This window comes from Anas platyrhynchos, chromosome 39, assembly GCF_047663525.1.
Source record: "Anas platyrhynchos isolate ZD024472 breed Pekin duck chromosome 39, IASCAAS_PekinDuck_T2T, whole genome shotgun sequence".
Classification (NCBI taxonomy): Eukaryota; Metazoa; Chordata; class Aves; order Anseriformes; family Anatidae; genus Anas; species Anas platyrhynchos.
Genome location: NC_092627.1, coordinates 3,200,022 through 3,216,459, shown reverse-complemented (window position 1 = coordinate 3,216,459; position 16,438 = coordinate 3,200,022). Strand labels below are relative to the sequence as shown.

Genomic DNA, 16,438 nt, shown 5'->3' with positions numbered 1-16,438 from the left:
CTTTACTTCAAAATACAGCTTAGCGAACTGGATTCCTTTCAACGATTTCTGAACGGAAAACACACAACAAGCACATTTTAGATGTACAACACTTTCAAAGTAATTGCATAGGAAGACCCTTCTGATACTTTTTGAGAGACTGAATTTGATAACTAGTTATCAGCTCCAGTCCGCTCCTCATACCCAAAGTTTTGTTTCTGAAAGATGTGGGATTTGGAAAACAATGCTTTTCCAGTAACTGGCCAAGGCTACCAACGTGAAATCGAGGCGGCCGCTGCGCTGAGGGACCGGGGCGGGCGGAGGGGGTTAACGGGAACAACGGCGGGGCCTCGTCCCGTGCTGTGGAGCTGAAACGGGGACGAGCAGGGGAGAGGCTCGCTGTTGGGTTACAGCTCCGTGTAACGCAGGCACGGGTCGAATCTGTGCGCTAGGGGCGTGCAGGGTAATGCTTGTGTAAGCAGCGTTCCCTGGAGAGGCTGAGGGAAGGGTTGCTCTCGCTAGCCTCAGAAGTAAAGCATGATATGAAGATATAGCGCGTGACAGAAACATGTGATGTCTATAGTCATCTCTAACTGCATAAATGAACAGCAAGTCGGCTGTTCTGAAAAAAATACTGATAGTCCTGGCGCCGAGCTGTAAGAGAGAAGTTAAAAAGAACTTACCCATGCACGTTCCCCCTCTGCACCACAGCTTCCCAGATAACACTCCAGGAGATGGTTGTCACGAAAAGTTACCAGCCACTTTAACATACCATGTACAAAAACAACGTGGGTCTGGAAGGTAATCTCCCGAGCAAGTATGAACTAAATCCTGTGGCAGACTGCACATAAGAACTGCTCTTTACCTTTCAAAGTCCTCAAGTGCCCAAGAGCCTGCAGACAGCACAAAACAGCATCCACCTGACCAGCACCTGCCCAGCTGCCTCAGCTTCCTCACTGCTCATCAGAGGAAGAATGACATTTCAAAGGCCTTCAGTCTACTGACCATCAACATCAATTAGCATGTTCAAAATAAGTACACAACGCGATGCAAATTGCTCTTCAGCAAGCCAAAGTGAAGACAATAGTTATTTTGACAAGACTAAGATTTAATTTGTAAAATTTGACATTCCATACAAATATGTCATAACACAAATACACCCAAAATATGCCAGTGTCTGAACTTATTTAACATGCAAAAAAAATCAATTAGAACACATAAAAAACAACCATAAGCTGCAATTTTACATTTATACATCAGAAGTGTCCTTTTTAAGGAAGTGGAAATAATTAATCAATAACATCTAAATACTGATTTATACTGCTAGAACATCTGTATACTCAAAAGCCAGAATTCTCTATTTGCCCACAGTCTGTAATGACAACTCTTCCACTTACTAACCCGTTGGGAGAACCAAAGGATTCGAGCTTTTTCACAACATCCGTTCCATCTGTCACAAAACCAAACACCACGTGTTTAAAGTCCAAGGCTTCTACTGTTTTGAGTGTTGTGAAGAACTGAGAGTTATTCGTAGCCCGACCCCTATTTGCCATCGACAGCAATCCAGGACCCGTGTGCTTCACTTCAAAGCTCTCTTCTTCAAATGCATCTCCATAAATTGACCGTCCACCTGTTCCATCATGGTTAGTTACATCACCTCCCTTAAAAAAAAAGCACAGCGTTTACTTTCAAGTCCCAAAGAACAAGATCATCATGAACATCGTGATGTTCAAGAACATCGACCAATAGCACAGTTACAATCTTTCCAAAATAAGAGGTTTTGTTCAAAAAACACAGGTAAAACCTCATTCTTAGTTATCACAAGTACTATAGTTACTTGGATATAAGGCTTTCCACCTTCAGCAGATTTGCTCGTGGTAACAAAGCATTACTGGAATGTTCCTCGTTTATCCTGAACACAGCATTTTATCTTTGTTCCACATGGCAACTACTCTAAGCGGGTCATTCCCACTTTCTGCTTCCTGCTTCACTCGGCCCTTACAACTGGCAACCACGATTATCTCTATTCTCACTTAGTCCCTGCAGGCACAAAACTGACCACCCAGAAAAAGTCATGGTACCACTGATCAGAACTTTCCTGCTTTTGTGCAGAAAGTTTAAAGAAAAGAACAAGGAGAGTCATACTTCAGATTCACTTAATACCCAGTCAAGACTGGAGAGTTTTTCACTCTGATGACAAGCCATTTGTATATTGCTATCCATTTCTGAATTTGGAAACGATTGTGCCCTGCCTTGAAGGATGTAGCATTATGCAAAAGCATTCTTGTAGCATGTAAGGAATTCAGTTTATTTTACCTGTTTTAAGTCATTATACCTCCTACTGAATATTTGGAAGACTTTTAGGAACGAAGGGAAGGTATACGTGAGCAGATACCGATCTCCTATGCCTTCAGAAATTATGGGGATACTTTTTGAGAGACTGAATTTGATAACTAGTTATCAGCTCCAGTCCGCTCCTCATAACCAAAGTTTTGTTTTTGAAAGATGTGGGATTTGGAAAACAATGCTTTTCCTGTAACTGGCCAAGGCTACAAACGTGAAATTGAGGTTACTGGTGAAGCAAGCAACAAGCCTTAATACTTGTGACATTTCACAACCACTTCTTACTGAAGAGTGTAGAAGAAGTAGAAGAAGAGAGTCTGCTACATTTAAAGTACAGCCTGTTTTTTTCCCCCAATGTAACAATGTTGCAAAAAGAACCCCTAAAATCTGACAGAGTAAACAAAAAAGATGGTACTTAGTCCTGGTCTAGTACATATCACTCACAACTGTTTCAAGATAGGTAAAATGTTTTCTTCCCACCTAAGAAATCCCACCTACTCTCAGTTTATATACAAAATGCATCAATACAGTAATTTATTTCTGATGTCATCAGTCTGAGATAGCTTGAACACACTTGTTCTGGGGATGAAAGACAAAAGGTATTTAAGGAGGAATAAAACAAGGAAACGAAAGCGAGAAAAAGCAAAACAGAAAACTGAGCAAGCAAGAGGGCAAGATGGGAGAAGCACGGGCAGGAGGAAATGAGTCAAAGGAAAGAGCTAGAGAACTACAAAGTCACAAGCAAAAACTTCAAGGTAGAAGCTATTTTTAAATATGTATTTAAAATCCGAGCTCCCAACATCAGATCAAAAAGCAGGTTTTGTCTGTGAACTCCAAACTACTGGAGGTAGTTAGGCCCAACGACGCAAAACATGAATCAACGGTCTGCATTCGAAATACACTCAAATTGCTACTCCCCACCCCTCCCCCACCCCCAAGTGATCTATGTAAAACTTTAAGCGAATTTAAATGAAAACAGGCCTCCGCGTTTTCGGTCCATCTTTTCAGGTATCACTGACACGCCAGAGCGGACTCACGCTTGACACCTTGCGGACAGGGATGAAAAGCAACCTCAAAAGAAACGCTTGCAGCCTTGGCAGACCCTTCCCTCCGAAATCAACACAACAAGGAAACCAGTAACTATTCCCTCGGTGGACTGTGCTACACAGTCAGCTGTAAGCATCGCTCGAAAGTCAAAACTAAACGCGTCCGGTGGCCTTGAGCACAAGAAGAGGAGAGGAAATATTTTGTGTCGAGGCCACCGGGGAGTATCAACACTGTGGGAACGTATCTGTGCACCTGGCGGCGATGCACTTGACGCTGTCTAGCCCAAACAGTGCCCAAGTCGAACCCACAAAGTCACAGGACAGCTTTGCTGCTGCTGCTGCTGCTGGGAAAGGCACCAACCAAAGGCACAGCCCCTGCACGCAGTCCCTACCGGATCACGCTTAGCTCGGGCACATTCACGCCGCTTCAAAGCAACTCCGAGCGGCAGGCCGGGATCTTTCAGGATTAGGGCCCGCTGAATCGCATCAGGCGGCTGAGCGTTTCCCAGCTAAAATGGGCACGGGTGGCGTTTGTCACCCCCGGGCCCGCTGGCTGACAGGGAGCGGAGCTGTGCGCCCCCAGCCCCCCTCGCTCGGCGCTGTCGCTTCAGCGAGCGGCCGGCCAGAAACCTCCACGGCGCCGCACGGAAAGGACACTGAAACTTGAAGGCGGCGCGGTGCTTCGTTTGTGAAGGAAAGTACCTCTCCCTCGCTCCGGCCCCGAGGAAAGCCCTGCTATAAAACCCCTCCTGTCCGTGAGGCGCCGCGGGGCAGGGGCAGGGGCAGGGGCAGGGGCAGGGGCAGCCCCAACCCTCCCCTCACGACGCCGGCCACCCCCCTAGCCCCCCACCCCACCCGGGACCCCACCGGGACCCCACCGGGACCCCACCGGGACCCCCACCGGGACCCCCCCGCCTCCCCCCCCGCCGGCCAAGGGAAGCGGCGAGGCCTCGCTCACCTCTCTCCGAGAAGCCGCAGAGGCCTGCACGGAGGCGACACAGCGCTCCACCTCGGCCTTGCTGCGCCTCAACATGGCGACCGCAGCAGCGCCGAGCCCGGCCGGGCTCCGCTCCGCTCCGCTCCGCTCCCGTGCCGCGCCGCGCCGCGCCGCCGCAGCGGCACAAACAGCTCCAGGCGGGGCACCGGCCGCGCCCGAGGAACGCCGCGCACGCAGCGCGCTACGCACACTGCGCACACTGCGCACACTGCGCACGCCCCCGCTGAATGCGCAGGAGCCGTTGCCACAGTGCGGGGAGGGGAGGGGCGAGGCTGTGACGCATGCGCGGGGCGGCCGCTGGGGCTCCCTGACAGGGCTTTAGGAACTGAGGTTGCAAAGGGTCCCTCAGAAAGTAGCTGGGAGCAGCCCTGAAGACGCGCAGGCTGCAGAGTTTGAGACACGAGCTGTAACTTATTCTTTTGGATTGATTGATTTAATTTTGTAAGCCGTAAGGCGGTTGCCCCGCGGCTTGCTGGAGGTGTGCCCCTCTCGCTTTTCTGCAAGTTCCAGGCACTTTGGTCAAATGGAGGCCACTGGGCTGTCCCCAAACGGTGTGATATCTCTGTGGACAGGCTGCGTTAAAAATTCATCCCCTCCTCAGTCTCTAGCGTCCCACTGACATGCACAAGTTTCCTGCTGGACCTAAGCACTACCCACATCTCCACAACTCCTCCCGCCTTTATAAAAAAAAAAAATAATAATAAAGTATTGATTCAAAGATCGAAGCCGAAATTCCTTTAAGTGGTATATTCTTTATTGCAGCGCTGGATGCACGGGGGATCTCTCCACCTATCGTGCATACCCAAAGCGGAAAGCAGTCTTGAATTTATACAATCAATCTATCAATATTCTACAAGCGCCTATACATATGCATTACCTATCCCCCCCTTCCCTCGCTTCTCATGCTAATTAGCCTTTTGGCACCTTGCGCCTGCGTAGAGCCTCCCAAGAATTGTGGGCAGGGGTCTTTGGGACGTGGGCAGGGGTCTTTGGGAGGAAGACCCCGAGTCTTCCTCACAGTGTACTTTTCACCTTTGGTCAGGAATCTGCTGAATTGGCACGTTTCTTAATTGCGAGAGCTGGTTGTTGCCAATTCTTCCGTTTGTTGTATCTTTATAATGAATTCCAATGTCCAATTTTGAGATTTATAGTCCTTACGTTTGTTTCTCTGTCCGTCCGCCGCTTCCTTATCATGAGTTCCAGTGTCTTGTTTCGAGATATACAGTCCATGTCTGGGGATTGTCCTTGCCTCCCCAATGCCTCCCCAATACCTCCTTAATCAGTATCCACCTTGTTTCTGTAAGCAGCAGCCACCTGACACCCTGCCGGAGTTAACCCTCTGTTTTATTATTTGCCCTATTAATGGGGATTTCTTTACACATTGGCTTTAATTCCATAAGAAGAAACAGCATTTTTTTCCCCTCTTCTTTTTAAATGACGAGGATTACAAAGTTTGTCAACACCTGCCAGGCTGAGGATTAAAAGTCTTAGCGCTGGTGCAGAGGAGAACCTGAGAGCTGGCTCGGGAGTCACTGGAGGAAATCTTTGCTTTTCGTGATGTGAAATTGCCTTCATGCAGACCAGGTCAAGCGCCTTGACGCTGGTCAGCATCTCTGTGGAACTGGCACCGTGTTGTCCCCAGTGGTTGCAGCACCAGGAGGGTAGCCCGCCCGGCAGGACAGCAGTTGACCATATTCATTGCTAACCTTACAACCAGACCACACTCAGCTTGGCTCACTACATGTTTTGATACCTTGGTGGGAACTGAGCTCAGGATTTGCCGCTGCTGGAGGCAGGAAGGCTTTAGGCTCAGCTCCTTCCCCCTACAGCTACATCCATTGGGCTTTCTGAAGCGCTCCCTACTGTTATTCTAAGCAGGAGCTTCAAAAGGAATCTCTCTTCCTCGTGCATGATTGATCCCATGCAGTAATGTCGTGGTTTAACCCGGCCGGCAGTTAAACACCACGCAGCCGTTCGCTCACCCTCCCCCCTCCCTCTCTGGGACGGGGGAGAGAAATGGAAAGTGAAGCCCGTGAGTTGAGATAAAGACAGTTTAATAAGACAGGAAAATAATAATAACAAAATAATAATAAAATAATAACAATAATAATACAATGGTGATAATAGGAAAGTAATAATAGTATGTACAAACAAGTGATGCACAATGCAATTGCTCACCACTCGCTGACCGATGCCCAGCCTAACCCCGAGCAGTCCGGCCCCCTCCCCCCGGCTAGCCACCCCTATATATTGTTTAGCATGACGTCAGATGGTATGGAATACCCCTTTGGCTAGTTTGGGTCACCTGTCCTGGGTCTGTCCCCTCCCAGCTCTTACTGCACCCCCAGCCTGCCCGTTGGCAGGACAGAGCAAAAGGCTGAGATGTCCTTGGCTTAGTATAAGCACTGCTCTGCAACAATTAAAGCATCGGGGTGTTATCAGCACTCTTCTCATCCTAAGCCAAAACACAGCATTCCACCAGCTACTATGAAAAAAAATAATTCTGTTCTAACTGAAACCAGGACACCTCAGCAATAGGACCTCAGCAATAGGACCTCAGCATTGTGACCTCAGCAATAGGACCTCAGCAATAGGACCTCAGCAATAGGACCTCAGCATTGTGACCTCCGCAATAGGACCACAGCAATAGGACCTCAGCATTGTGATCTCTGCATTCTGACCTCAGCAATAGGACCTCAGCATTGTGACCACAGCATTGTGACCTCAGCAATAGGACCTCAGCATTGTGACCTCAGCAATAGGACCTCAGCATTGTGACCTCAGCAATAGGACCTCAGCAATATGACCTCAGCATTGTGACCTCAGCCTTGTGATCTCAGCAATAGGACCACAGCAATAGGACCTAAGCATTGTGACCTCAGCATTGTGACCTCAGCAATAGGACCTCAGCAATAGGAGCTCAGCAATAGGACCTCAGCATTGTGACCTCAGCCTTGTGACCTCAGCAATAGGACGTCAGCAACAGGACTTCAGCAATAGGACCTGAGCATTGTGACCTCAGCAATAGGACCTCAGCAATAGGACCTCAGCATTGTGACCTCAGCAATAGGACCTCAGCAATAGGACCTCAGCAATAGGACCTAAGCATTTTGACCTCAGTAATAGGACCTCAGCAATAGGACCTCAGCAATAAGACCTCAGCATTGTGACCTCAGCAATAGGACCTAAGCATTGTGACCTCAGCAATAGGACCTCATCAATAGGACATCAGCAATAGGACCTCAGCATTGTGACCTCAGCAATAGGACCTCAGCATTGTGACCTCAGCATTGTGACCTCAGCAATAGGACCTCAGCAATAGGACTTCAGCAATAGGACCTCAGCATTGTGACCTGAGCAATAGGACCTCAGCAATAGGACCTCAGCTATAGGACCTAAGCATTTTGACCTCAGTAACAGGACCTCAGCAATAGGACCTCAGCAATAAGACCTCAGCATTGTAACCTCAGCAATAGGACCTCAGCATTGTGACCTCAGCAATAGGACGTCAGCAATAGGACCTCAGCAATAGGACCTCATCATTGTGACCTCAGCATTGTGACCTCAGCAATAGGACCTCAGCAATAGGACCTCAGCAATAGGACCTCTGCATTGTGACCTCAGCAATAGGACCTCAGCATTGTGACCTCAGCAATAGGACCTCAGCAATAGGGCCTCAGCAATAGGACCTCAGCATTGTGACCTAAGCAATAGGACCACAGCCATAGGACCTCAGCAATAGGACCTCATCATTGTGAACTCAGCAATAGGACCTCAGCAATAGGACCTCTGCATTGTGACCTCAGCAATAGGGCCTCATCATTGTGACCTTACCAATAGGACCCCAGCACTGTGACCTCAGCAATAGGACCTCAGCAATAGGAGCTCAGCAATAGGACCTCAGCATTGTGACCTCAGCAATAGGACCTCAGCAATAGGACCTCAGCAATAGGACCTCAGCATTCTGACCTAAGCAATAGGACCACAGCAATAGGACCTCAGCAATAGGACCTCAGCAATAGGACCTCAGCATTGTGATCTCTGCATTGTGACCTCAGCAATAGGACCTCAGAATTGTGACCACAGCATTGTGACCTCAGCAATAGGACCTCAGCATTGTGACCTCAGCAATAGGACCTCAGCAATAGGACCTCAGCATTGTGACCTCAGCCTTGTGATCTCAGCAATAGGACCACAGCAATAGGACCTCAGCATTGTGACCTCAGCCTTGTGATCTCAGCATTGTGACCTCAGCAATAGGACCTCAGCATTGTGACCACAGCATTGTGACCTCAGCAATAGGACCTCAGCATTGTGACCTCAGCCTTGTGATCTCAGCATTGTGACCTCAGCAATAGGACCTCAGCATTGTGACCACAGCATTGTGACCTCAGCAATAGGACCTCAGCATTGTGACCTCAGCAATAGGACCTCAGCAATAGGACCTCAGCATTGTGACCTCAGCCTTGTGATCTCAGCAATAGGACCACAGCAATAGGACCTCAGCATTGTGACCTCAGCATTGTGACCTCAGCAATAGGACCTCAGCAATAGGACCTCAGCATTGTGACCTCAGCATTGTGACCTCAGCAATAGGACCTCAGCAATAGGACCTCAGCATTGTGACCTCAGCAATAGGACCTCAGCAATAGGACCTCAGCAATAGGACCTCAGCATTGTGACCTCAGCATTGTGACCTCACCAATAGGACCTCAGCAACAGGACTTCAGCAATAGGACCTCAGCATTGTGACCTCAGCAATAGGACCTCAGCAATAGGACCTCAGCAATAGGACGTCAGCATTTTGACCTCAGTAATAGGACCTCAGCAATAGGACCTCAGCAATAGGACCTCAGCAATAGGACCTCAGCAATAGGACCTCTCAATAGGACCTCAGCAATAGGACCTCATCATTGTGACCTCAGCATTGTGACCTCAGCATTGTGACCTCAGCAATAGGACCTCAGCAATAGGACCTCTGCATTGTGACCTCAGCAATAGGACCTCAGCATTGTGACCTCAGCAATAGGACCTCAGCAATAGGGCCTCAGCAATAGGACCTCAGCATTGTGACCTAAGCAATAGGACCACAGCCATAGGACCTCAGCAATAGGACCTCAGCATTGTGATCTCTGCATTGTGACCTCAGCAACAGGACATCAGCAATAGGACCTCAGCAATAGGACCTCTGCATTGTGACCTCAGCATTAGGACCTCAGCATTGTGACCACAGCATTGTGACCTCAGCAATAGGACCTCAGCATTGTGACCTCAGCAATAGGACCTCAGCAATAGGACCTCAGCATTGTGACCTCATCCTTGTGATATCAGCAATAGGACCACAGCAATAGGACCTCAGCATTGTGACCTCAGCATTGTGACCTCAGCAATAGGACCACAGCAATAGGACCTCAGCATTGTGACCTCAGCATTGTGACCTCAGCAATAGGACCTCAGCAATAGGACCACAGCAATAGGACCTCAGCATTGTGACCTCAGCATTGTAACCTCAGCAATAGGACCTAAGCAATAGGTCCTCAGCAATAGGACCTCAGCATTGTGACCTCAGCAATACGGCCTCAGCAATAGGACCTCATCATTGTGACCTCAGCAATAGGACCTCAGCAATAGGACCTCAGCATTGTGACCTCCGCAATAGGACCTCAGCAATAGGACCTCAGCAATAGGACCTCAGCAATAGGACCTCAGCATTGTGACCTCAGCAATAGGACCTCAGCAATAGGACTTCAGCAATGGGACCTCAGCATTGTGACCTCAGCAATAGGACCTCAGCAATAGGACCTCAGCATTGTGACCTCAGCATTGTGACCTCAGCAATAGAACCTCAGCAATAGGACATCAGCAATAGGACCTCAGCAATAGGACCTCGGCAATAGGACCTAAGCATTTTGTCCTCAGCAATAGGACCTCAGCAATAGGACCTCAGCATTGTGACCACAGCAATAGGACCTCAGCATTGTGACCTCAGCAATAGGACCTCAGCAATAGGACCCCAGCAATAGGACCTCAGCATTGTGACCTCAGCAATAGGACCTCAGCAATAGGACCTCAGCATTGTGACCTCAGCATTGTGACCTCAGCAATAGAACCTCAGCAATAGGACATCAGCAATAGGACCTCAGCAATAGGACCTCGGCAATAGGACCTAAGCATTTTGTCCTCAGCAATAGGACCTCAGCAATAGGACCTCAGCATTGTGACCACAGCAATAGGACCTCAGCATTGTGACCTCAGCAATAGGACCTCAGCAATAGGACCCCAGCAATAGGACCTAAGCATTGTGACCTCAGCAATAGGACCTCAGCAATAGGACCTCAGCATTGTGACATCAGCATTGTGACCTCAGCAATAGTACCTCAGCAATAGAACCTCAGCATTGTGACCTCAGGAATAGGACCTCAGCAATAGGACCTCAGCAATAGGACCTCAGCAATAGGACCTCAGCATTGTGACCTCAGCAATAGGACCTCAGCATTGTGACGTCCGCAATAGGACCTCAGCAATAGGACCTCAGCAATAGGACCTCAACAATGGTACCTCAGAATTGTGACCTCTGAATTGTGACCTCAGCAATAGGACCTCAGCATTGTGACCTCAGCAACAGGACCTCAGCAATAGGACCTCAGCAGTAGGACCTCATCATTCTGACCTCAGAAATAAGACCTCAGCAATACGACCTCAGCAATAGGACCTCAGCATTGTGACCTCAGCAACAGGACCTCATCATTGTGACCTCAGCAATAGGACCTCAGCAATAGGACCTCTGCATTGTGACCTCAGCAATAGGACCTCAGCAATAGGACCTCAGCAATAGGACCTCAGCAAGAGGACCTCAGCATTGTGACCTCAGCATTGTGACCTCAGCAATAGGACCTAAGCAATAGGACCTCAGCAAAAGGACCTCAGAATTGTGACCTCTGAATTGTGACCTCAGCAATAGGACCTCAGCATTGTGACCTCAGCAATAGGACCTCAGCAATAGGACCTCAGCAGTAGGACCTCATCATTCTGACCTCAGAAATAAGATCTCAGCAATAGGACCTCAGCAATAGGACCTAAACATTGTGACCTCATCAATAGGACCTCAGCAATAGGACCTCCGCATTGAGAACTCAGCATTGTAACCTCCGCAATAGGACCTCAGCAATAAGACCTCAGCATTGTGACCTCAGCATTGTGACCTCAGCGGTAGGACCTCAGCAATAGGACCTCAGCAATAGGACCTCCGCATTGTGACCTCAGCAATAGGACCTCAGCAAGAGGACCTCAGCAAGAGGACCTCAGCATTGTGACCTCAGGAATAGGACCTCAGCAATAGGACCTCAGTAATAGGACCTCAGCTTTGTGACCTCAGCATTGTGAACTCAGCATTATGACTTCAGCAATAGGACCTCAGCATTGTGACCTCAGCAATAGGACCTCAGCACTAGCACCTCAGCAATTATACCTAAGCATTCTGACCTCAGCAATAGGACCTCAGCATTGTGACCTCAGCAATAGGACCTTAGCAATAGGACCTCAGCATTGTGTCCTCAGCATTGTTACCTCAGCAATAGGACCTCAACAATAGGACCTCAGCATTGGGACCTCAGCAAAAAGACCTCAGCAATAGGACCTCAACAATACGACCTCAGCTTGTGACCTCAGCAATAGGACCTCAGCAAAAGGACCTCAGCAATGGGACCTCAGCATTGTGACCTCAGCAATAGGACCTCAGCAATAGGACCTCAGCAATAGGACCTCAGCAATAGGACCTCAGCTTTGTGATCTCAGCATTGTGACCTCAGCAATAGGACCTCAGTAATAGGACCTCAGCAATAGGACCTCAGCATTGTGACCTCAGCATTGTGACCTCAACAATAGGACCTCAGCATTGTGACCTCAGCAATAAGACCTCAGCAATAGGACCTCAGCAATACGACCTCAGCAATAGGACTTAAGCAATAGGACCTCAGCATTGTGACCTCAGCATTGTGACCTCAGCAATAGGACCTCAGCAATAGGACCTCAACAATAGGACCTCAGCATTGTGACCTCAGCATTGTGACCTCAGCATTGTGACCTCAGCAATAGGACCACAGCATTGTGACCTCAGCATTGTGACCTCAGCATTGTGACCTCAGCAATAGGACCTCAGCATTGTGACCTCAGCAATAGGACCTCAGCAATAGCACCTCAGCAATTAGACCTCCGCATTCTGACCTCAGCAATAGGACCTCAGCATTGTGACCTCAGCATTGTGATCTCAGCAATAGGACCTCAGCAATAGGACCTCAGCATTGGGACATCAGCAAAAGGACCTCAGCAATAGGACCTCAGCAATAGGACCTCAGCATTGTGACCTCAACAATAGGACCTCAGCAATAGGACCTCAGTAAAAGGACCTCAGCGTTGTGACCTCAGCATTGTGACCTCAGCAATAGGAACACAGCAATAGGACCTCAGCATTGTGACCTCAGCATTGTGACCTCACCAATAGGACCTCAGCAACAGGACTTCAGCAATAGGACCTCAGCATTGTGACCTCAGCAATAGGACCTCAGCAATAGGACCTCAGCAATAGGACCTCAGCAATAGGACGTCAGCATTTTGACCTCAGTAATAGGACCTCAGCAATAGGACCTCAGCAATAGGACCTCAGCATTGTGACCTCAGCAATAGGACCTCTCAATAGGACCTCAGCAATAGGACCTCATCATTGTGACCTCAGCATTGTGACCTCAGCAATAGGACCTCAGCAATAGGACCTCAGCAATAGGACCTCTGCATTGTGACCTCAGCAATAGGACCTCAGCATTGTGACCTCAGCAATAGGACCTCAGCAATAGGGCCTCAGCAATAGGACCTCAGCATTGTGACCTAAGCAATAGGACCACAGCCATAGGACCTCAGCAATAGGACCTCTGCATTGTGACCTCAGCAATAGGACCTCAGCATTGTGACCTCAGCAATAGGACCTCAGAAATAGGGCCTCAGCAATAGGACCTCAGCATTGTGACCTAAGCAATAGGACCACAGCCATAGGACCTCAGCAATAGGACCTCAGCATTGTGATCTCTGCATTGTGACCTCAGCAACAGGACCTCAGCAATAGGGCCTCAGCAATAGGACCTCTGCATTGTGACCTCAGCATTAGGACCTCAGCATTGTGACCACAGCATTGTGACCTCAGCAATAGGACGTCAGCATTGTGACCTCAGCAATAGGACCTCAGCAACAGGACCTCAGCATTGTGACCTCATCCTTGTGATCTCAGCAATAGGACCACAGCAATAGGACCTCAGCATTGTGACCTCAGCATTGTGACCTCAGCAATAGGACCACAGCAATAGGACCTCAGCATTGTGACCTCAGCATTGTGACCTCAGCAATAGGACCTCAGCAATAGGACCTCAGCATTGTGACCTCAGCAATAGGACCTAAGCAATAGGTCCTCAGCAATAGGACCTCAGCATTGTGACCTCAGCAATACGGCCTCAGCAATAGGACCTCATCATTGTGACCTCAGCAATAGGACCTCAGCAATAGGACCTCAGCATTGTGACCTCCGCAATAGGACCTCAGCAATAGGACCTCAGCAATAGGACCTCAGCAATAGGACCTCAGCATTGTGACCTCAGCAATAGGACCTCAGCAATAGGACCTCAGAATTGTGACCTCAGCAATAGGACCTCAGCAAAAGGACTTCAGCAATGGGACCTCAGCATTGTGACCTCAGGAATAGGACCTCAGCAATAGGACCTCAGCATTGTGACCTCAGCATTGTGACCTCAGCAATAGAACCTCAGCAATAGGACATCAGCAATAGCACCTCAGCAATAGGACCTCGGCAATAGGACCTAAGCATTTTGTCCTCAGCAATAGGACCTCAGCAATAGGACCTCAGCAATAGGACCTCAGCATTGTGACCACATCAATAGGACCTCAGCATTGTGACCTCAGCAATAGGACCTCAGCAATAGGACCCCAGCAATAGGACCTAAGCATTGTGACCTCAGCAATAGGACCTCAGCAATAGGACCTCAGCATTGTGACATCAGCATTGTGACCTCAGCAATAGTACCTCAGCAATAGAACCTCAGCATTGTGACCTCAGGAATAGGACCTCAGCAATAGGACCTCAGCAATAGGACCTCAGCAATAGGACCTCAGCATTGTGACCTCAGCAATAGGACCTCAGCATTGTGACCTCAGCAATAGGACCTCAGCAATAGGACCTCAGCATTGTGACCTCAGCATTGTGACCTCAGCAATAGGACCTCAGCAATAGGACCTCAGCAATAGGACCTCAGAATTGTGACCTCTGAATTGTGACCTCAGCAATAGGACCTCAGCATTGTGACCTCAGCAACAGGACCTCAGCAATAGAACCTCAGCAGTAGGACCTCATCATTCTGACCTCAGAAATAAGACCTCAGCAATACGACCTCAGCAATAGGACCTCAGCATTGTGACCTCAGCAACAGGACCTCATCATTGTGACCTCAGCAATAGGACCTCAGCAATAGGACCTCTGCATTGTGACCTCAGCAATAGGACCTCAGCAATAGGACCTCAGCAATAGGACCTCAGCAAGAGGACCTCAGCATTGTGACCTCAGCATTGTGACCTCAGCAATAGGACCTAAGCAATAGGACCTCAGCAAAAGGACCTCAGAATTGTGACCTCTGAATTGTGACCTCAGCAATAGGACCTCAGCATTGTGACCTCAGCAATAGGACCTCAGCAATAGGACCTCAGCAGTAGGACCTCATCATTATGACCTCAGAAATAAGATCTCAGCAATAGGACCTCAGCAATAGGACCTAAACATTGTGACCTCATCAATAGGACCTCAGCAATAGGACCTCCGCATTGAGAACTCAGCATTGTAACCTCCGCAATAGGACCTCAGCAATAGGACCTCAGCATTGTGACCTCAGCATTGTGACCTCAGCGGTAGGACCTCAGCAATAGGACCTCAGCAATAGGACCTCCGCATTGTGACCTCAGCAATAGGACCTCAGCCAGAGGACCTCAGCAAGAGGACCTCAGCATTGTGACCTCAGGAATAGGACCTCAGCAATAGGACCTCAGTAATAGGACCTCAGCTTTGTGACCTCAGCATTGTGAACTCAGCATTATGACTTCAGCAATAGGACCTCAGCATTGTGACCTCAGCAATAGGACCTCAGCACTAGCACCTCAGCAATTATACCTAAGCATTCTGACCTCAGCAATAGGACCTCAGCATTGTGACCTCAGCAATAGGACCTCAGCAATAGGACCTCAGCATTGTGTCCTCAGCATTGTTACCTCAGTAGTAGGACCTCAGCAATAGGACCTCAGCATTGGGACCTCAGCAAAAAGACCTCAGCAATAGGACCTCAGCAATACGACCTCAGCTTGTGACCTCAGCAATAGGACCTCAGCAAAAGGACCTCAGCAATGGGACCTCAGCATTGTGACCTCAGCAATAGGACCTCAGCAATAGGACCTCAGCATTGTGACCTCAGCAATAAGACCTCATCAATAGGACCTCAGCAATAGGACCTCAGCTATAGGACTTAAGCAATAGGACCTCAGCATTGTGACCTCAGCATTGTGACCTCAGCAATAGGACCTCAGGAATAGGACCTCAACAATAGGACCTCAGCATTGTGACCTCAGCATTGTGACCTCAGCATTGTGACCTCAGCAATAGGACCTCAGCATTGTGACATCAGCGTTGTGACTTCAGCAATAGTACCTCAGCAATAGAACCTCAGCATTGTGACCTCAGGAATAGGACCTCAGCAATAGGACCTCAGCAATAAGACCTCAGCAATAGGACCTCAGCATTGTGACCTCAGCATTGTGACCTCATCATTGTGACCTCAGCAATAGGACCACAGCATTGTGACCTCAGCATTGTGACCTCAGCATTGTGACCTCAGCAATAGGACCTCAGCATTGTGACCTCAGCAATAGGACCTCAGCAATAGGACCTCCGCATTGAGAACTCAGCATTGTAACCTCCGCAATAGGACCTCAGCAATAGGACCTCAGCATTGTGACCTCAGCGGTAGGACCT

General features: G+C 48.9%; 1 protein-coding gene across 1 annotated transcript; it reads right to left on the bottom strand.

The window, feature by feature from the left end:
- Positions 1-1,066: 1,066 nt before the first annotated feature.
- On the bottom strand, positions 1,067-4,486 carry LOC140001242 (peptidyl-prolyl cis-trans isomerase-like). The gene is made up of 2 exons (XM_072032408.1): positions 4,327-4,486; positions 1,067-1,640 (listed from the first exon to the last, which is right to left on the bottom strand). The coding sequence occupies exons 1-2, from the start codon at positions 4,399-4,401 to the stop codon at positions 1,320-1,322; spliced, it is 396 nt and encodes a 131-aa protein (XP_071888509.1). The 5' UTR covers positions 4,402-4,486; the 3' UTR covers positions 1,067-1,319.
- Between the last annotated feature and the right edge of the window lie 11,952 nt (positions 4,487-16,438).

Bases quoted from the DNA above. Each gene is read 5' to 3' on its own strand.
- LOC140001242 (XM_072032408.1), bottom strand. From the start codon at position 4,401: ATGTTGAGGCGCAGCAAGGCCGAGGTGGAGCGCTGTGTCGCCTCCGTG. The intron at 1,641-4,326 runs GTGAGCGAGGCC...TTTTTTTTTAAG, and splicing joins CTGCGGCTTCTCGGAGAGAG to GGAGGTGATGTAACTAACCA.